This window comes from Dryobates pubescens, chromosome Z, assembly GCF_014839835.1.
Source record: "Dryobates pubescens isolate bDryPub1 chromosome Z, bDryPub1.pri, whole genome shotgun sequence".
NCBI classification, from domain to species: Eukaryota; Metazoa; Chordata; class Aves; order Piciformes; family Picidae; genus Dryobates; species Dryobates pubescens.
In genome coordinates this window covers 32,559,446-32,582,150 of record NC_071657.1, presented here as the reverse complement: position 1 = coordinate 32,582,150, position 22,705 = coordinate 32,559,446, and the positions used below count along the sequence as shown (strand labels likewise).

General features: G+C 40.8%; 1 protein-coding gene across 4 annotated transcripts in view; it reads right to left on the bottom strand.

The window, feature by feature from the left end:
* Positions 1 to 22,705, bottom strand: part of SPIN1 (spindlin 1) — a 50,110-nt gene that overhangs the window by 11,206 nt on the left and 16,199 nt on the right. For 2 of the 4 annotated variants that reach the window (XM_054178188.1, XM_054178186.1), the window contains exons 2-3: positions 13,101 to 13,226; positions 9,944 to 10,169 (exon numbers count right to left, since the gene is read on the bottom strand). In XM_054178188.1, the coding sequence (XP_054034163.1) occupies positions 9,944 to 9,995 (52 nt within the window). In that variant the 5' untranslated portion in view covers positions 9,996 to 10,169; positions 13,101 to 13,226. The remainder of the gene's footprint in view (positions 1 to 9,943; positions 10,170 to 13,100; positions 13,227 to 22,705) is intronic. The other 2 variants (XM_054178185.1, XM_054178187.1) reach the window with 1 other exon arrangement.

The window sequence follows — 22,705 nt, the reverse complement described above, 5'->3', positions numbered from 1 at the left end:
TTTGTTGCCCTTCTATGGACACACTCCAGCAACTCAACCTCTTTCCTAAACTTAGGGGCCCAGAACTGGACACAGGACTCAAGGTGTGGCCTAACCAGTGCTGAGTACAAGGGCAGAATGACTTCCCTGCTGCTGTTGGCCACACTGTTCCTGATACAGACAAGGATGCCATTGGCCCTCTTGGCCATGTGGGCACACATATTCAGCCTGTTATCAACCAGTACCTGTAGGTCCCTTTCCACCAATCTGCTCTTCAGCCACTCTTACCCCAGCCTGTAGCACTGCATTGGGTTGTTGTGGCCAACGCATAGAACCCAGCACTTAGATGTGTTCAACCTCATGCCCTTGGACTCTGCACAATGCCCAGCCTGTCAAGGTCCCTCTGCAGAGCTCTCCATCCCTCTAACACATCAACACCTGCCCCCAGCTTGGTGTCCTCTACAAACTTACTGTTGATGGACTCAATACCCTCACTGAGATCATCAATAAAGACATTGAACAGGATGTGGCCCAGCACTGATCCCTGGGGAACACTACAAGTGACTGGCTGCCAGCTGGATGTGGCACCATTCACCACCACTCTCTGGGCTTGGCCAGCCAGCCAGCTCCTAACCTAGCGCAGAGTGCTGCTGTCCAAGCCATGAGCTGACAGCTTGGCCAGGAGTTTGCTGTGGGGAACAGTGTCAAAGACCTTGCTGAAGTCAGGGAGACTACATCCCCAGCTTTCCCCACATCTAGCAGGTGGTGACCTGATCATAGAAGGAGATCAGGTTGGTCAGGCAGGACCTGCCCTTCCTATATCCATGCTGGCTGGGCCTGATCCCTTCGCCATCCTGTATGTGCTGTGTGATTGCATTCAAGATGACCTGATCCATAATCTTGCCTGTCATTGAAGTCAGGCTGACAGGTCTGGAATTCCCTGGCTGCTCCTTCTGGCCCTTCTTGATGCCCTTTCAGTTATCAAAAATTGACAATGTTCAGATGAAATGGTAGTAACACAACAGAAGCATTTAAAAATGCTTTTTCTTCCATTAATTTCCAAAAGCATCTAAAACAAAATAATGCTTCAAGGTAACTGCTAGAACAATTCTGGTTGTTTTTTGGTTTTTTAAGACCCAAGCAAATGCCAGTTTCTTATCTGAAGATTATGTACTACTTAATGTTGTAACCCTCAAAATTGCATCAATAAGCTGTACACACTTCTCTTTAAAAGCATCGTGTGAAAGACCAGTTCCATAATAGGAACTTACACTGAAGTCCAAAGTTGGCACAAAAAGATGGTATGTTCCAACAGAGAAAAGCACCAGTAGCAAAAGTATAAAACAGTAATCTGAAAAGCCTGTCACACAGAGGAAGAGTTATGGACCGCCTCCAAAGTAGGTAATTTTTTCCTTGCAAAGGATCATCTAACCGAGGCCAAGAGAAAACATTTATTTCAAGCAGCTAGATGAGGTAGCAGTCCAATGTCTGCAAAAACTATTCATCTGAAGTGATAAAGCTAGTTATAAACAATTTACAATAAAAATATTTAGAAAAAAAGAGTTCCATTTTTCTTTCTTTTCTACAGGAGTGCCCTAGTTTAGAGAAGGACAAATTAATCTATTGGTCCGAAAGGGGAAAAAGAGTAACGCTCACACAAATGGATTAGATGGCAATGGAAAGTTTAAATCAAAAAAACACTTAATACATTACAAAAATACAAAAACTACAAAGCATAGTGGTGAGCATAGCAAAGCATATAAAGTTCAAAGAACTCCAAAGTCTACTCTTAATACACAAGTTCCCCTACACCAGACCAAAAACCCAAAATGGCCCTTTTCCCGACCTGGGGTTCACCAGAAACTCCAGGGCTCTTTCTCCCCCCCCAATGCTAGCCTGGTTTCAGGCTGGCCAGTCCTGAACTGCCACCCTCCCCTCTTAACCCTGGCATACAGCCTAAAGGGCCACAAGGAGTTAAGAAGTGAACTGAAAATGTTAAAATTCTTCTGATGTGTGAGGATATCTTAAGTCCTATGCATTCTGCTTTTTTTGCAAGATTAAAAGAAGTAAATGTGCTGCAAAATAAACAGATAGGAAAGTTGTCTCTATATGCCAAGAAATCAGCTCTGCAGAAGACTATTCTTGCCCAATTTAGGATTGCCAAGAGCTTGTAGAGTTTCCTTACACAGATATTTACATAAATTCATCATATTTTAATGAGTGATGTCTGTGATACTGTATTGTTTGAAGGGGGGGAAAAAAGGCACACTTAGTGTATACATATATTGCCCAACCTTCTTCAGCTAACAATTGTGGAGCACAAGGCAGTAACCTGGCTGATATAAACTCTTCCGAAACTTCCATCACCATCAAGCCATCTTGGGATAGAAGCGCAATTAGCATTACTCACTCTCTGTCATGTGCCCAGTTCAAAGCATGCCCTGGGACTAGCCTAGCAGGGGAGTGTCAGGGGGGAAGAGCCCTGGGTGTTTTGGGTGTACCCTCAGATGGGGAGAAGGGAACTGTGTGGGCCTTTTGAGGTGTGGTGCAAGGGAACTCTGTAGGTTTTAGGATATCTCTGTCACTATGCTCTGTAATTTTGCAGAACATCAATTGCTTTTCCATTTAAACTTTCCATCACTATCCAATCCATTTATATGAACGCCACTGTTTTGCCCCTCTTGGGGCAATAGAGGCTCTGTCCCACTTTAAACCAGGACACTAATATAAACTGTTAACACTAGGATAATCCCAAATTCTTATGGTCAATTGTAATTTTAATTTAAAATAAATGTCTCTACAACAGGATAAAATCAAAGTCAGCTGTAAAAAAAATTTCCTAAAGCACTGAACTTGCCCTGTATTGACATCTGATGTAACACTATCTTATCTGTAACTCCAGGTGGTTTTCTGTAGCTTGTACATATGCCAGTATCTCCAAGAATACCACAATTTTATGACTTTACATAACTAACAGATCAAATACAAAGTTGCAAGTCTACTGCAGAGCTACAGGCTGGGGTCAGAGTGGCTGGAGAGCTGCCAGAGAGGGACCGGGGGGAGCTGATTGACAGCCACTTAAACATGAGCCAGCAGTGTGCCCAGGTGGCCAAGAGGGCCAATGGCATCCTGGCCTGCATTAGGAATAGTGTGGCCAGCAGGAGCAGGGAGGTCATTGTGCCCCTGTACTCTGCATTGGTTAGGCCACACCTTGAGTCCTGTGTCCAGTTCTGGGCCCCTCAGTTTAAGAAGGACATCGAGACACTTGAATGTGTCCAGAGAAGGGCAACAAGGTTGGGGAGAGGCCTCGAGCACAGCCCTGTGAGGAGAGGCTGAGGGAGCTGGGATTGTTTAGCCTGGAGAAGAGGAGGCTCAGGGGTGACCTCATTGCCCTCTACAACTACCTGAAAGCTGGTTGTAGACAGGAAGGGGTTGGTCTCTTCTCCCAGGCAACCAACACTAGAACAAGAGGACACCGTCTTAAGCTGCGCCAGGGGAAGTTTAGGCTGGAGGTGAGGAGAAAGTTCTTCACCAAGAGACTCATTCGTCATTGAAATGTGCTGCCCAGGGAGGTGGTGGAGTCACCGTCCCTGGAGGTGTTCAAGAGGGGATTGGACATGGCACTTGGTGCCATGGTCTAGACATGAGGTCTGTGGTGATAGGCTGGACTCGATCTTTGAGGTCTCTTCCAACCTTAGTGATACTGTGATACTTCCATGCTTTTAGTGCATCTTTTAATGAGGAAGTAAACCAAATACTAGAATGACTGTACTAACACTGTATTATCTTCTCCCAGATAATAGGGAAAACTTTCTAAAACCTGGACGTATCTAACTGTTCTGGAACATCCATGTTCACATAGTTTCTTGGAAGTGTCAACCATCTTTAAAAAAAGACATGCAATAAATCTTTGTCAGGCGTTGAGTTGAATCTGCTGGTATATATTCGATACCATGGTGATGTCGGGCCAGATTCAAAATGAAAGTGCTGACTGGAGCAGAGTATCATGGAGCTTCAAGTTCAGATTGCAACACCACAAGCTTCCTGTTTTCAGGTTGCAGTTTCCACATTTGGGGTGTTGGTCTTTTCCACTGGCCTCGCTGCTTGGGTGTCAGGGGACTGTTTCATGAACAGCTTCAGCTGAAGGAACTCCTGAAGGGATGTATAAAACATCTTCACAAGACACAAGTGATTCCAGTCAGAATTAGAGGGTCTCTGCCTCCAACCAGATGGAGGACAGAAGACTACTGGGTTTATTGAACAGTATGGAGATGAAGCATCCATAAACTTCTTTTGGTGACATGTTTCAGTGTCTCTGGAACCCTCATTGTAAAAAGTTATCATTCTTATAGTCAAATTGAATCTCAAGTGAAAGCACTTTAAAACCATTGCTGCTTATTCTGTCAGTACAGGCTGCAGTACAGTCTCACCAAAGCTTCCTCTTTTCCAGGCTGAACAATGCCCAGTTCTCTCAGGCTTTCTTTCCAAGACTAGTGTTCCAGTCCTCTGATGAACTTTGTCACCACACTCTGAACCACCTCAAACAACCTGTCCTGGATTCAATTGAAATCTGATGCTGGTTTTGAAAACTATCCTGCTGTCATACTTCATCCATGGGGTTGGAGTTGGCTTGGTGTTTTGTTCACTGGCTTCTGCTTGCTGCTGGCTTTCTGCATCTTGTTGTGCTTTTTCTGCAAATGGGCTAAGGTGATTGTGCATTGTATTATCTGATTTACATTGAACACTATCTCAACTCTTTATCTAAATCTGTGTGTTAACTTTCCCTCACTTCTGTATTGGAGTGGAACAGGCTGTTTAACTCATTACAGAAGGCCACATCTTTCACAGAATGTTAGGGGGTGGACCCAGTACTAATCCCCGGTAAACACCACTATCCACAGGTTTCCAACTGGACTCAGCTCCACTGATCACAACTGTCTTTCATGTGATTAAAGATGGCCTCCAAAACAAGCTGCTCCATCACCTCTCCAGAGATGGAGGTGAGGCTGGCTGGGCAGTAGTTGCCCGTCTTCCTCCTTGCCCTTTTTGAAGACTGAAGTGATACTGTCTGTCTTTCAGTCCTCAGTCAACTCTATGATCTTTCAAAAATGATGGAAGCGGTACAGCAACAGGAGCCAGCTGCTCAGCACTCATGGATGCATCCCATCACAGCCTATGGATTTTTATTCCATCCAACCAATCTCTAATCGAATCCACACGGAGCAGTGGAGAGTCTTCCTCCCTCCAGATTTGCTCCCTTAGCACCAGTGTCTGAGATTCCTGAGGGCTGGTCTTGACAAGACCAAGGCAAAGAAGGCACTCAGTAATTCAGCCACCTCTGCATGGTTTGTCATCATGACTCCCACCTCATTTAACAGTGGATCCACTTTTCCCCCATTCTTCCTTTTACTACTGATGTATTTAAAGAGGCCCTTCTTGGTATCTTTCACTTCTCTAGGCAGGTTTAGTTCCAGGAAAGTTTTGGCCTTCCTTGTTGCATTTCAACATGCTTTGACAGTATTCATATAATCCTCCCAACTACCCATCCCATTTTTGCACATACTGTAGACTTCCATTTGTCATTTGAATTTCTGTAGCAGCTCCTTATTTGCTTTTTGTTGTGTTGGGGTTTTTTCCCTCCAAGGGTATACATTTCTCTTAAGCTTGGAGAAGGTGGTATTTGAATATTAACCAGCTCTCTTGGACCCCCTTACCAGCTAGAGCCCAAGCCCACAGGTTACTTTTAAGTAGTTCTTTGAACAGGACAAAATTAACCCTCTTAAATGTCCAGGGCAAAAGTTTTACTACTTGCCCTGCTTCTTCCTCTAACATTAAGCTCTGTTATTTCATAGTCACTACAGGCAAGGCTGCCTCCTACCTTAATACAAGGTCCAATATCACACCTCTGCTCACTGGTTCTTCAACCACCTTCATCAGGAAGTTGTCAGTGATGCACTATGAGAACTCATGGATTAAGTATGCCTTGCTGTGTGATCCCTCCAACTTGTACCAGGATGACTGAAGTCACCCATGAATACCAGGGTATGTATGTAATCTTGAGACTACTTCCAGCTGCCTATAAAAGGCCTCACTGACAACTGCTTGCTTTGATGGTCTATAGTAGATACTAGATACCCACAACACAACCCATGTTTGAATGTCCCTTTACTCTTACCCATAAGCTTTCAAAACTTTAACCATTCTAGCTGCTCAGTCAGAGTTAGCAACTCCATCACCTTGCCTTGTTTGTCTGCGTTCCTAAAAAGTACAGTCTTCCCTGGGTGCTACCCTACCATGTCTAATTGCAATGAGATTGTAGCCCCTCATCTGCCACGTATTTCTAGTTCATTCCCCACGCTTTGTACATCAGTATACAGATACTTACTTCAGAGACTTAACAGGGTAAGAAGGTGTTTTTGGAGTAGAGTAAGAACCACCACAGTCATACCAGCTACTGTTGTGATTGGTCTAATCTATTTTCCCATTGGGTGCAATGGCACACATACTGTTGTGCTGGGCCCCACCCCTAAGAACCTCAGTTTACAGCCCTCCTGAGTAAGTTGGGTAGCCTACTCCTAGAGTCTTTCCTGTGCTGAGAACTCCAGAGCCTGACACAGTACTCCAGATGGGGTTTCACCAGAGAATCAGTTCCATTAACCTCATGGCTATTTTCTTGATGCAGCACAGGATAGAACTGGTTTTCTGGGGTGAGACTGCACAGTGCTGGCTCATGTAATTTTTCTCAGTCCATTCACCTCTCTGTCTATACTGATAATGGGATTGTCCTAACAAAGGTGAAAGACCTTGCACTTCTCTTGTTGAACTTCAGCTGGTTTGCACTGGTCCACCCTTCAAGCCTGGCGAAGTCCCTACAGATGAGACTCTTTCCCTCTAGTGAACTGACCACACTGCACAATTTGGTATAACCTATGAACTTGCTGAGGATGCACTCAATCCAGCTGTCACTGATGAAGATACCAAATAGTACTAGTTCCAGTACAGACCCTTGAGGTACACCTCGTTACTGGTTTCCAGTTGGACGCTGCACTGTTGACTGTAACTCTATGGATTGGAAGGCTGCATCTAAAAAGCCTGCATCTTTCCCAGTTGCAAATAACAAATGTCATTCACCACCATTGTTATTGCTGTTGCTAATGCATCAAAATACAGTAACTGTCAAGTTCAGTAACTACTGGAAGGGTAAATACTTGACATTTCCAAATGTGGAGAAAAGGAAAACAAACAAACAAACCCCCACCAACCCTCAAACTCAAGCAAAAGTATCACCATGACCACAGGATCACTACTGTGTTGTTAACTCTAACATACAGAACACTGCCACAACTGCAAAACTAGAAGTACTCCTCCCTAGCAAATAAACTTCTAACACAAAACTGAGTAAGAGTATCTCTTCAACTGTTTGTAATCAAATTCACCTTTCATAAAAGGAAAAGAGCTGCCACCTAAACCACTCTTGTCACTTTATACAGTGGCGCTTTTGATAGCTTTCTTTCCTACAGACATCTTTTTAAAGATTAAAACAAGCCAACCAACTAACTTGATATTCATAAGCTGATTTATCATAATACAAGGCTTCTTTTTGCAGCCAAAATAATTTTATTAACTCTGACGTATTCAATTACTTCTTCCAAAGGAAGAATTTGAGCACTATCAGTGAAAATACTGCTGAGACAAACTTTCTTGCTTGGTAGCTACTTTTTAAAAGTCTGTCACAGGTTTAGCCAATTAAATCTGCTGAATCTATCTTCCGCGAGGACTGTCTGACGTTAGGACAAAGCCCCATACCCGACCTTCAGTGCAGAGTGGACTATACAGTCTCCTAATGACTGCTGCACTATTTCCTTATGCGTATCCACAATATACCCATGAACAGCAGGTAATTCTGTATGCCCCTTCTCCCATGCCACCTCCAGGAGTAAAAGCCACTTAGTCACTGCTCAGCAAATGCAATCTCAAGGAGGAGCAATCACAGCAAAAAGTCATTAGCTGCCTTCCTCAAGAATGTAACAACCAGAGGCTGAAAGCCAGTAGCCCAAGCTTAGGCCACAAACATGCCCAGAGTTGAGGCAAGCCAAATGTGTATGATTTGGGTTTTATTTAAAAGACAATGATACTATGTTAAAGAAATCCCAGTTTTAAAGCTACTCAGAGAAAAAGGTAAAGAAATTTTAACTATTGTATAGAGATTAAAAAAGCAAAAATGGCATATAATGAAATGTGTCTGTCAATATTCATGACAATTTAGCATGGTAGCAATGACAGGATAAATTACAATGAACAAATAACAGAAAATCTGCCTCTCAAAACAAGCCTATGAACTCTCTTTTGTTTTTAAAGCCAATAAATAGGAAGCAAAATTTTCTTCTCAATATATTTAACATGCTCTAGCTTAACTTTTTTAGCTTTTAGAAAAAAATATTCAGCCACATAATCACTCTGTGCTTCAAATTATGACACTTTAAATCTATTTTCTTGTTTTCATGTCACCTTTGAAATCATTAATATAAAATTCTTCCAAGAGTTGCTGTAAAAATCTACAGTCTGAGTTCTCTCAGATTGGGCATGGTGCCCAGTTAATGCTTAGAAATCAACAAGATTAAGCTAAATACAATTCAAAACCTGCTCTCCTTTTCTCTTACAAATATAATTCTATTCCCACAGGTACTGTGCTGTTGTCTAGAGTTAGGATGACTTTTAAGTTGACAGAATGAAAACCACTGAGCCAAATGTGGGAGACTTGTCTCTCCTTCAAAACCATTTATTAAAACTATTTGCCAAAGGTACCTTTGAAATGAAGAGATCATTCAAATGAGTGACAGCAAATTAACATTCATGTAAACTTACTTCACTGTTTTGAAAGCTTTCAAATGTTTTCAGATAAATTTTGCACTGTTAAGTTGCTTCAGTTTTCAGTGAATTGGATGAGTATCTGATGAGTACTGCATAAGACTGATGAGATCAGGATGGACTACTGCTTGTGTATTTTAAAAGTCAAATGAACTCTCCCAAGTATACTTGACAGTTACTTGGCTTCTTGAGACTTTTAGAAAAAAATTACCAGATTATATTACCTACATATATTACCTACCTACAATTAAAAAGCAAATAATTAAACATAATAATTAAGAACATTCACCTATAACCTTTTCATTCTCAGACAGTCAGCCTAGCAAATTCTTAACTTCTGAGTGGTAACTTCTGGTCCCAGTCCCACACTACTCAAAGCAGAATGAACAGCTACAGCAGCGACTAGCTTAATTTTACAGAATGAAGTACAAACCTACAGAAGAATTCTTTATTGGCACTTGATGCTTTTTTTGCATCATTGCTCATCATCCTTACTACAGAGCACACAAGACTGAGATTTACTAGTCTTTCAAGCTGCAAAACTCTGAATAAGCCTAGTCAAAGAGACCACTCATATTTTGCATCTCTCTGAATAAATAAAATTGCTTTAAAATACTTTGATTAAACTATTTCAGTTTAGAGAGCACACACAGTAGCAGCAATATTTGCATTTTTGTAGTATTTTTGAAAGACACTTTTGCAATTAACTGAACAGAATCTATACATCCATGAAGTCTTAATCTAAATTTTAAGTATATAGTGAATAAATCTGTTTGTTACAGCACTTCCAAGATGAGCAAGTGAAAATCTCTGTTCAGTATATCAGTGTAATTCTAGAACATTGATTTTGTTTAAGAATTTTATATAACTTGTAATAAAACTTTGCTACTGAGACTATATTAAACACTTGTTTGTAGTACTGAATTGAATTTGTGTGCCTTTTCAATTCATCTGCTTTTAGAACGAAAGTAAATGTTCTTTTAAGACAGGAACGGCAGTACCTTCATAAAACTGTTAGCATATTAAAAACGATAAATCTATCAAAGCCTCTTTTTACCCATTAAACCCAAAGAAAACTACAAGAACACCACCTCACCTGCATCAGCTCTGGACCGCTGACCTGGCGATTTTCCAAATGGGGTCTTCATTCATCTGTGTTTAAGTGAGCAGCAAAGCTGCTGGACTAGGGTGAAAATCCAGTTCTTCCCAACTTTGTGGCTATCTTCTTTGACTTGGACTAAGACAGCTACTTATTAATCCACCATTCATTCATTAATTTGTCCTTCCTCAAGTGTAGAAGATGCACTTTCAATTACAGTACTCTGAAAAACAAAGCAGGTAAAGTGTCAGTGGTTTCATGCACTAGTGCAGTTCACTGTCTTAAGGGGTATGAAGCCCATGAGAAGCACAAATAGGACTCTAAATTTTAGGAAAGCAAACTTCCACCTTTTCAAGGAGTTAGTAAATAGGGACCTCATGGGAAACAGCCTTCAAGGGCAAGGGCTGGCAAATCCTTTAAGGATGCTCTCTCTAGAGAACAAAAGATCTCAATCCCCACATGTAAGAAATTGGGCAAGAAGGGCAAGAGATCACCATGGCTGAGCCATAACCTGCTGGTCAAACTAAAGAGCAAGTCAGGACTACACAGGAAATGGAAGAAGGGACAGTCACCCTGAGAAGAGTATAGGGACGTTGCCCAGCTGTGTAGGGAATAAGGTCAGGAAGGCCAAGGCACAGCTGCAACTGAACCTGGCAAGGGATTTAAGGAAAAACAAGAAAGGCTTCTACAGGCACATTAGGTGTTCAGGGGGAGACTTGATGGGGTGCTTGGTGCCATGGTTTAGTTGTTTAGGTGGGTTGGACGCGATGATCTTGAAGTTCTCTTCCAACCTGGTTTATTATTATTAACCAGAAAAGGAAGATAAAGAAAGCATCCCCCATGCTGAGCAACCATGGGGAATTTGTATCAATGGACAAAGAGAAGGCTGAGATTCTCAACAACTTTTCTGCCTCTGTTTTCACTGTCAACCCCTCTCCTCATTGCTCTTATGTTGATGGCCCACAAGTTGGAGACCAGGGTGACATGGTTCCTCCCACTGTAAGTGAAGACAAGGTGAGGGCTCAGCAGAGGAACCTGAAGATATGCAAGTCCATAGGGCCTGATGAAATGAATCCCAGAGTCCTGAGGGAATTGGCTGATGCAGTTGCCTGGCCACTCTCCCATGATATTTGAGAAGTCCTGGCAGTCAGGTGAGGTCCCTGGGGAATTGGAAGAAGTAAACATCACATCCATTTTTAAAAAGGGCAGAAAGGAGGACCCTGGGAACTACCAACCCATCAGCCTCACTTCCATGCCCAGGAATCTCATGGAATAGACCTTCCCAGATGCCATGCTGAAGGACATGGAGGACAGGGAGGTGATTCAAAACAGCCAGCATGGTTCTACTAGGGGCAGGTCCTGCCTAACCTTATGGCTTTCTATGACAAAGCAACTATGTCAGTAGAAGGGATGACATGTGGATGTGATCTGTCTGGACTTCTGGCAAGGCCTTTGACACAGTTCCCCCATAACATCCTGTTCTCTAGGTTGGAGAGACATTTGACAGGTGGCATGTTCAGTGGATAAGGAATTGGCTGGATGGTCACATCCGGAAGATAGTCTTTAATGGCTTAAAATCCAGATGGACAGCAGTGACAACAGGTGTCCCTCAGGGGTCTGTACTGGACCTGTACCGTTTAATATTTTTATCAATGACACAGAGAGTGAGATTGAATGCACCATCAGCAACTCTGCAGATGACACCAAGCTCAGTGGTGTTGTCAATACACCAGAGGGACAGGATGTCATCCAGAGGGACCTGGACAAGCTGGAGAGGTGGGCCCAGGTGAACATCATGAAGTTCAATGAGAGCAAGTGCAGGGCTCTGCACCTGGGCCAGAGCAATCCTCACTATCAATACAGACTGGGGGATGAGGTGTTAGAAAGCAGACCTGTGGAAAAGGAGTTGGGAGTGCTAATGGACAAGAAGCTGGCCAGAAGGCAAATCGCATCCTGGGCTGCATCAAAAGATGTGTTGCCAGCAGATCCAGAAAGGTGATTCTGCCACTTTACTCTGCTCTGGTGAGACCTCACCTAGAGTACTGTATACAAGTCTGGAGCCCTCAATTTAGGAATGACATGGACCTGATGGAGAGGATACAGAGGAGGACCACAAAAATTATATGGGGGTTGGAGCACCTTTGCTATGAGGACAGGCTGAGGGAGCTGGGGTTGTTCAGCGTGGAGAAGAGGAGGCTCTGGAGAGACCCAATAGCAGCCTTCCAGTACTTGAGGGAAGAGACTGTTTACAAGGGCCACCCCAAGGGGCAAAGGCTTCAAACTAGAGAAGGGCAGGTTTAGACTGGGTACCAGGAAGATGTTCTTCACAGTAAGGGTGGTGGAACACTGGAACTGGTTGCCCATGTAAGACTCCTTCCCTGGAGACATTCAAGGTAAGACTCCATGGGCCCCGGGCAGCCTGGTCCAGTTGGGGATGTCCCTGATGACTGCAGAGAGATTAGACTACACAACCTTTGGAAGTCCCTTCCAGCCTGGACCATTCTATGATTCTATGACATGTAGGCAAGAATACAGCAAAACAAATATTAGGGCTGCTACTTTCCCATCATATTCACACGCAAGTTCCACATAGCAAAGTCACCTACCTAATGAAAAGCTTCTTAAAGACCACTGCCCTTAGTATAAGGAAGAGAATGACTACTAGGTGGAAAGAAATTGCACTACCTTCAGCAGAGGTAAAACACAAATTATGTATTTTCACTTAACTGGAAACAAAACACCCTCACTCCCATATAGTAAACTTTGTTTTACAGAAGTATTTGTTGGTTTAAGTGTTAAAAAGTCCAATAAAAAAGGTTATCAAATCACTAACTCCACTGCAATGGCTGCTCAAGCCACCGACTTGTTGATGAAGTCATGCGTTCACAGAAGTTCTGCAGAAGTTTTCATGACTCTACAACTGATCTCATATTCTTAAAAGATTTAGCTATCACATTCCTTTACAGTCGGAGACAAGTGCAGATAACTTTAAGTCCTCTCCAGGATTTAATTACAGAAACTTACATTCACCTCAGAATTTGATGAATTGCAGGCTAATTTATTTCACACTAAGATTTTTAGACAGAAAATATTTATCCAGGTGAATCTGTTACTTCACAGCTGCAAACAGTTAAAGTAAGTGAGGTCAGATTACCTTTTTAATCTCATTTCTTTATGAAATGTCATTGCTGCTATCATGTTCTCTGTCATCTGTTAGAACCTGCTGTCAATTTTCACATAGCAGTTAAAAAGAGAGGAATGCCACTAAATAGTGACTCACCTGAGGGGAAAAAAGAAAGTGTACTTTACGCTCACACCTTACTGAATAGGGGAACATAAACGCACATGCCTTTGAGTATGGTAAAATTGTTAGGTAGAAAAATGCATTTACATCTAACAACACACGTCAATTCTTCCATGAAACAAGCAGAAAAACTATTATCAGCAATATTATTTTGAAGAATTATCCCAATGATTATAAAATTAGATAGAAGGTGTATGAAAGAGTAGGTAGCTTTACAGAGAATACTATCTCAGGCAACAGTTTGAATAAATTTTGTCTAAACCATCTTTCAGCACATGCCCTTATTGTAGCTCTAAGCTATAAACAGTGTTTAGGGTAAAACACAGATTATTTATCTAATTAGCTTGAAGCATTAATATAGTTAGTTCTACAGGAACTCATGCAAGTGTCGGCTCTTAAAGACTGCATTCAAAAATGTTCACACAAGGGAGAAAAACAAACAAACAAGAACAGCCAGAAGGCAAAACTGGAAGCTTAACTTCCACTGTTTCCTACCCATGTTTGGCTTTTTCCCACTTGAATTAGCAAAATTTGAGAAACAACAGAATAGTTTGTGATATTCACTTAATTTTGCTCACAACACACAACAAAGCAGTCTGTCTCACTAAATCCAGCACAGTGTTTAGGAACTCTTATTTTTGCAATAGACACAATTTCAAATAAACCCTGACAGTGTGTAATGCAGCCATTTAAAAGGCAGCAGTCAGAACTTTATTACAGACAGTATTATAAAACACTATTTAAACCAATGTGCCTGCCTAATTTCAGGGACTTCACAACCACCCTCTCAGCAATGGAGTATCATCTTGCAATATTAGTTTTCAGAACTCCCATGTGACAGTTCTAGATTGTAATAAAAGCACAATAAAGAAAGCAGAGAACAAGACTCTCAGCCCCCGTGGCCAAATGCATCCACTTCTGATTTTTAAAGAAATTGACATAAGTTAAATGCTAAAAAACATATTTTTTTCCCTGCAAAAGGTTATCACCCCTACACTTACAGAAGTCATTAAAGTTTAAATGTAACTTGTCTGCATTAGAACACACATCCATCAATAGCCTGGAACACGAGAAAAATGCCACAGTAGTACTTTTCACTTTCTATGGAAAAATATTAAAAAAACAAAACCAAAAAACCCACCACCACCCAACAAAAAAACAACCAAACCCACAAACAAACACCACACAAAAAACCCCAACCAAAATCCAAATAATTTTATAAGACACTACCATGGTGGACAACTACTCTAAATTACAGGAAGAACACAGTGTATCACATTGGGACATATTTTGCTGCATTTGCTCATTGAAAAATCCTTGGACTGCTAAGAGATTCATTTCTGTAAGTTAGTTCTAAGCACTCAATAATGAAGGGTAGGGTGTTTGTCTTAACCATGCACAAAAGTACACAGAATGCCTCTGCATGTATTGCATTCTCAGATCTACAGGTGAATTGTATTGTATTCTGTAAATGTAAGATTTCCCAAATGTTTTCAAGCCCAAGACAACAGCCAATGGATTGATTAGTGCCACAATGTGATTGATTACTGAAGTTTATCTGTCTAGAAATTCAGACTGGAAGGTGGCAAAATCTCTCCAGATACTAACCAAATACTACTTTGAAAATTTACGTATCTAGAATCAAACTTCTACATCTTGGAAATAGAAAAAGAGGGAACTCTCTGAAATGCATCTAATTCTGGCTGCAATTGAAGGCTTATTTCAAACTTCCCAGTCAACTGCAAGTTCTGATGTCACCTCACTCTGACCGGCTTGATGCTAGCTCTCAGTATACAGTCAGATTTCATACTCAACACAAATGTCAGTCTCAAAAAGTGGCAGTCTCCTTAAGTGGCATACCATAAACATTGTTCCAAGGGAACACCCATGAAATGCATTACTTTTACGCATATCAAAGATTTTACCCACTGGACATAAGTGAAAGCAAAAACTAAACAGTAAACTGCCCAAGATAAATAGCACAAAGATCACTCAACTAGCAGGCCAACTGCTAGCCTGGCAAAGCCTAATAGCTATCTGACAAACAGCTACCAGAATATCTGTACAGTGAAAACAGAGAAAGTACCTCAATTGTATTTCAATTTACCTTCTCTCTTTTCCAATCTAGATTAAAGCTATTGCAAACACTTGGCAGTAATTTTTGACCATAACAGCAGCCAAAATTCAGGTGCATGTACTGGAGTGCACCCTGTATTCCAGTTCAGCCTGTCAACACTTTGTATTATTTCATTGCTTCCTGCTCACTCAGTTCCTTCCCACCAGTCTTCCTATAGTATTTATCTGTTGGCAAAATATCACTGTTTTCATCTGCCGTTCAGGTACCCCTTAGAGTATCTGGCTTTTTTCCTTTGCAGAACCTTTCATGTGGATGACAGCATTTTGAGCATATTCAAACATACAACTTTGTATTCCATATACATATTAACATGTCCTAAGAGAAGAGGTAACCCAGCATTACAAAGCCACAGGTTGTACCAGGCTAGGTTTATGTATTCCTCACTAGGGCAGGGAAAAGAGCCCTTAGAACAAATTCTCCCAAAGATTCTTAGCAAACTGAAGGATAATTCGAAGCCAAATCCAGAGACCTGGAAGTAACAATTTCCTGCATATAAAAGTCAGGTGGGAATCTCAACATAACCTGTAGGAACTTCCATTACTGACCCTCCAGTAGCTAACAATCTGACAAAACCCTGCTTCACAATACACATTAAAACTATGGGACAGTTTTCCTTTGTTTTACTTCAGCAAATTCTGTGCTACTAAGAATGCTGCAAAACACAGCCCACAATCGAATTACAGAGATGCCCTAAGAACCACTGCAGTCAAAGATGTTGAAACTCCAGGATAACAATGTAGCTTAAGTTAAAATTTATTTATATTTCCTATTTCAGAGCAACAATTAAAAAACAACCCTACTCGAAGTACATGCAAACTAAACACAAAGCAAAGGAGCAGCATACAATACAGCACATTCAGAAGACAATCTGAAATACTTTAGTGTTACCTCATAATTATGTTTAAGAAACTAATACACATATCAAAGTCAGAAAATACTGAATTCCACTGTTTGTTTGTTTGCTTTTTCATATAGATGCTTCTTGCTTTTTGAGACTTACTCTACAGAGCTCTGGGAAATTTTTCTCTTACTCTAAAGAAATCATTATGAACTTTTTTTCCCCTTTGGAATTTGACACAGTGCTTTGCTATTTGCGTTGAGAAATTCTAAAAGCAAAGTCACTTACCAGTTACATTTGTTTCACTCTAATCATGTATGGGTTTCTTTAGGAAAGCACAATTATCTCTGTGTTCTTTAGAGTTCCATTCTCCTCGCATTTCAACACATTAAGTATGTGGATAGTAACTGTTTTAGAGGTGAGATAGCTTTATAAAGCACACAACAGAAGTACTATTAGAAGAGCTTATCAGATGTTATCAGGTTAAGAAGCCTGTGCTACTGTCACTATCTGGCTTGCCCAGCTCTGCCCACATTTGGTATACCATACTATTCCAGACTGGCTAAGTCTCTTCACTTGTCAAAATCACTTGTGATTCTAACATGTTTCTGAAGCCATCTGCCACTCTAAAATACTGAATTGAAGCAAACCAAGAGCTCTTTCACTTCTTTCTAAGCTCATACCTCCCAAACATTGCCTTACACTTTCTGCATTACCCTTCTGACTTCAGCCTCCAGGCTTTCTTGCACTTCTCTAAATCATTTTACCAATGCTTTATAAAAAACGTCCTCCCTTATTTTTTTTCCATAGTTCCTCATACCAATACTCACTACAACGTTTTTCTCTGTCCTAGTTTGCAAACTTAGATGTAGTACATGATTCACTGTGATATCTGGTTTATCACTGAAGACTACTTGTCACAAATAAAGCTTCTAGCCATCACCTCTGAAAAACGTCATTTCACTAAGTAAAACAAACATTAACAAAAAGGCATGAAGTAGAATACAGAAAATAAACAGAAAAGGTCTCACTCGTTGTCTTCAGCAGCACAAAGGACACAGTTCCAAATTATGGTTACAACCAAATCCAGCCTACACAATGCTGGATACAAAGAAAACAAATGCTGGGACTTTGGAATCTCCGTTGCCAAATCCCAGTGGATCTTTGCCAAGTACAGATGAACAAGAATTGCTCAGTGCTTATTTGTTCAGAATTGAAGCTTTTCTTCTGTGTTTTTTTAGTAAAATCATGCTATATCCTTACACATATAAGTACATACATATAGAAAAAGAAAATTTTATACACATATATATACACACACTACTTTTTTTTTTCTTTACACTCTTCTATTTTACCTCTCTGGCCTAAAAGTTGGAAGTTTGAAGTACTGGAGCAAGAAAGCTACAATTTCTTGCTACAGAAAAATATAAATCTTTTTTCTAGTTGCATCATCATGGAAACAAGAATTCTTGATTGAAGTTTTTTGAGAAGTTCAGTATAAACAGCTTAAAGCATACATCCAGAACAAGAGATGCAAGTCTTACTGACATAAAAAGTAACCACACAATAGCTTTCCCAAATGTATGAAGTAGTTTCCACCTTAAAAATAACCACAGTCAGACTCATAGCACCACGGTACCAGAAAATTCTCAAGTGTTCTTCAGAAACATTTCACTAGTTTCCCAGCAGTCTAAAATGCAAAAAAAAAAAAAAAAAGGGCACCATTTTTAATCCCTAATCTTATACCAACGTATTTTTAGGAGCTTCCACATACTATTCTTAATCTAATTGTTAGATGATGGATAGCTCTTCAAAGTTTTAGAAAGTTGGAAGTATTTTTTTAAATTTCCTTCCAGTTAAAAAGAATTAATTTTACAAATTCTTCAAAACAATGAAAAATGAATACTGTTAAGAAACAAAGTCCTACCAAACACTTCACTAGTCGTAACTTCATCAGCCTCTCTCCCCTGTTGAGTGAATATGCAACTGGAAATTGATTTCCCTCAGCATTCAGCAGCAAACATTTAAGATGACAGCTAATGAAAATAGGCACTGGTCAGAATGCATTTCAAATACATGTTTTCATGGATGCACTATTTTGTAAAGCAACAGAAAGAACTATACTGTTTAATTCTAAGTCACTTCCTCCCCATATGCATTTAAAAGATGGAACAACTCTGAATCCACATAGAACCTGACCTACGATAGCTGAGCATGAAACATTTACCATATGAAGGTAAGTAGGGCCACAAGGATAATCAGAGGGCTGGAGCACCTCTCCTATGAAGACAGACAGAGAGCTGGGGCTATTCAGTGTGGAGAAGAGAAGGCTCCAAGAAGACCTTATTGTGGCCTTCCAGCATCTGAAGGGGACCTACAACAGAGCTGATGAGGGACTTTTTAAGGTGTCGGATAGTGGCAGGACTAGGGGGAATGGAGCAAAACTACAAATGGGTAGACTCAGATTGGATGTTAGGAAGAAATTCTTCATGAGGGTGGTGAGACACTGGAACAGGTTGCCCAGGGAGGGGATGGAAGCCTCAACACTGGAGGTTTTTAAGGCCATACTGGATGTGGCTCTGAGCAACCTGATCCAGTATGAGGCATCCCTGCCCATGGCCAGGGGGGTTGGAACTACATGATCCTTGAGGTCCCTTCCAACCCTAACAATTCTGTGATTCTCTAAGTATACTGCATACATTAAACAAGGGACAGTCTTGAGGTATAGAGTAAGATAACCAACATTTCTGAAGAGTACAATGTTTTCCTATTTTGTTGTTAAATAAAAATTTAAAAAGGTTATCAGTTGTAGCCTTGTAGATATCATAGAATACATAGAATAAACCAGGTTGGAAGAGACCTGCAAGATCATCGCGTCCAACCTATCAACCAATCCAACACCACCCAAACAACTAACCCACAGCACCAAGCACCCCATCAAGTCTTCTCCTGAAAACCTCCAGTGATGGCGACTCCACCACCTCCCCAGGCAGCCCATTCCAATGTGCAATCACTCTTTCTGTATAGAACTTTTTCCTAACATCTAGCCTGAACCTCCCCTGGCGCAGCCTGAGACTGTGTCCTCTTGTTCTGGTACTGGCCACCTGGAAGAAGAGACCAACATCCATCTGTCTACAACCTCCCTTCAGGTAGTTGTAGAGGGCAATAAGGTCACCCTTGAGTCTCCTCTTCTCCAGGCTAAGCAATCCCAGCTCCCTCAGCCTCTCCTCGTAGGGCTTATGTTCCAAACCCCTCACCAACTTTGTTGCTCTTCTCTGGACTCGTTCCAGCAAGTCAGCCTCCTTCCTAAACTGAGTGGCCCAGAACTGGACACAGTACTCAAGGTGCGGCCTAGCCAGTGCAGTGTACAGGGGCAGAATGACCTCCCTGCTCCTGCTGACCACACTGTTCCTGATGCAGGCCAGGATGCCATTGGCCCTCCTGGCTGCCTGGGCACACTGCAGGCTCATGTTCAGTCTACCGTCAACCAGCACCCCCAGGTCCCTCTCAGCCTGACTGCTCTCCAGCCACTCTGACCCCAGCTTGTAGCTCTGCATGGGGTTGTTGTGGCCAATGTGCAGAACCCGGCACTTGGATGTGTTAAATCTCATGCCGTTGGACTCTGCCCATCTGTCCAGCCTGTCGAGGTCCCTCTGCAGAGCCTCTCTACCCTCCAGCAGATCAACTCCTGCCCCCAGCTTGGTGTCGTCAGCAAATTTACTGATGATGGAATCAATGTCCTTGTCCAGATCATCAATAAAGATCAGTTACAGATGTACAGGATATCTATTTCTGTTCCAATGCACAGGACAGTTTGTTTCACAGGAGACAATCACATAAATTGTTCTGTTATTAACTGGTTTTCTGAAACAGCATAAGTAAGCAACTACTGGCTACACAGGAGTCTCTTTCATGTTTTCAGCAGTTAAAGAAGCTTTCAGAGCTGAAATGGTTTTCATTTATAGTGTTTTGTTTTTTGTTTTTTTTTTTTTCAATAGTATATTTTATCACAATTAAGACAAGACTTTCTCTACCCTACATGGCATGTAACCTGTAACAGCACAAACTACTTGTATTAGAAATGCTTCAGGCTTTGTCAACGTCCTTTTAGTACCCAAATATTCCAGTTGTGAACAGTGCACTGAAAAATGGCACAATTCTTCATCAGCTCAGTATCTCCCCCTCTACACTGTTTTCATAGGATCCAACCATTAAAAAAATCCATATTGAGCTTCTCTACAAATACAGCTGTTTCTAGAAGGCCTTTAGAAGCACAAGTATTCTTCATGGTAGCTAGTTCCACTAGCAGTACAGTGCAATGACTTTTTTTCTCTCTCTTTTTTTTTTTTTTTATAGTGTAATTCAGCCTTAGGCATGTCATTTGTATCTCCTTACAATATATGATACAATAAGGACAGGTCTTGCTTGTGCTGTAGGGGAAAAAAAAAAAGAGCTAATTTTCCTAGGTATAAGTGTCAAAGATGAAAGGTTCTCCAAATCCCCTGTTTTAACATCCAGTTTATTCAATCTTATAAACTGAAACATGTAAGACACATTGTATTTAACACCTGTCCACCCCCACTAACGCTGGCTGGAAACGAGTTCCTCTGCTGTGGTCTCCTACTAACCCAGTACAATGATTTGAACAGGAAAAGCTAAGAGCATGATTTAATGTGATCTTGTTTCTGTGAAAAGTATTACTAAGAGGTGCTTTTTTGCGATGGTAGAGTTGGGGATTGAGCTAATCACTCTGCTGCAAGAGGAAGATCTGGCAAATAGAAATCCTTCTCCTTTCTCTTCCCTTAATTCCCTAGGATACTGGCAATTACATTAGAACTTTGCTGACAAGTTGAGGAATTTTACTGTTAATATGCAGGTAGTCCAATCACCCAAGAGTATGATAATCCTGGCTCACAAAGCAAGATTGATTTGTTACACTGTACAATTCTCTTCAGATAGATTAAGAAAAACATTATTCTAGAGTGTTTTTTGAGAACAGTGTATGAAAGTAATTTATTTCCTTAACAGTAGACAACACAGCCCCACACCATTAAACTGCCATGCAAGTAAAAGCCCCCAAGTGAAAAAAAAAACACCTACTAAATTAACCAAATTGAACTCTCATATTGTGTTTGAATTTTATTAGCATTTTCTTTCACTGGCTTAAAAAACACTAAAACCCACACCAAACACTTAATTTTTACCAAGTCATAAAAACTGAAGCAACTCTTTTCCTGAAAATATCTACATTATTCATCTGTAGCTTTTCCAACTACTCCTGAACTCTTCTGTATGCTAAAGGCTTTAAAGACAGGTAAGTGCTTTCCTCCTCTGTAACATATTTAGCAAAACATCACCTTAGAGAAGGAGGCCTTAAAAACCCCTCAAACTCATAGTCTATTATTTTAAGGTGCTGCCTTGATGGAAAGCTTAAGCGGATTTCCACTAAAGCATATTTTCCAAGTCTTGTGTTTCCCATTTATTACTGCTCTATAATGTCCATTTATACTGTTAACATACTGCCAAAAACTCTTCTCAGATTTTGTAACCATGCTTGCCTTTCTCTTTCCAATCACTGATGGAACCTCAATGAAAACCTAATCCAAGTTATACCTACAAGGGTCTTCCACATCTGAAGAAACTAACTTTCCTAATGAAACTACATCTCAGTGCACACCTACAATGTGTTTCTCATACTCACAGCTCCTGTAAGGAGGTAAAATTAAGTAAGATATATGTTTTCATGTAAATAAGGCTAACTGACTGATGAAATGCATGTGTTCTGATACTATTCCCTCAATACTTCACTATATTTAAGAAAAGCACCTGTTCTAAAGAGATCACACTTTAAAAAAACAAACCAACCAACCAAAAAAAAGGAAATAATGCTGAAGTAATGACAAGTTTCCATACAGGCAACCTAGTGTATGTATATGTCTATCTACCTCTCTCTAGATATATACAGACATATACACACTTGAAAACTCAACACGTATTACAAGTGTCCTTAAGTATACCCTTAACACCTGCATTATGAAGGCCAACCCAAAAAAATCAAAATATTAAACTGATACACTTTAAGAGAAAGACCTCATCCTTTTGCCCCTCTCAAACTTTTAAGAGCAGTGATTATTTGGACACCTTTCAACCCGCAGACAAGTAATGAAATATGGCTTATGAGCAGTAATGACCAAAACAATCCAAGACACAGACATTCATGATCAGTTTTTTAAACTATTTTCCTACAGAGCAGTAAGAGACTGGCAAACAATTACTTGAAGCTAACGTGAGCTCAACAGAAAGTAAGAAATCTCTCTAACTGTAGACAAATTTGCATCATTCCAGCCCCTTAGTGGCTGACGACCCTTTAAATTGTTCAGAGAAGAACTCTGAACTAGGAGAATAAATTATCCTTCTATATGACAGAAAATTGTGGAAATAACCAGAAACACCACACTTCAATAAAATCTGTGAACATTT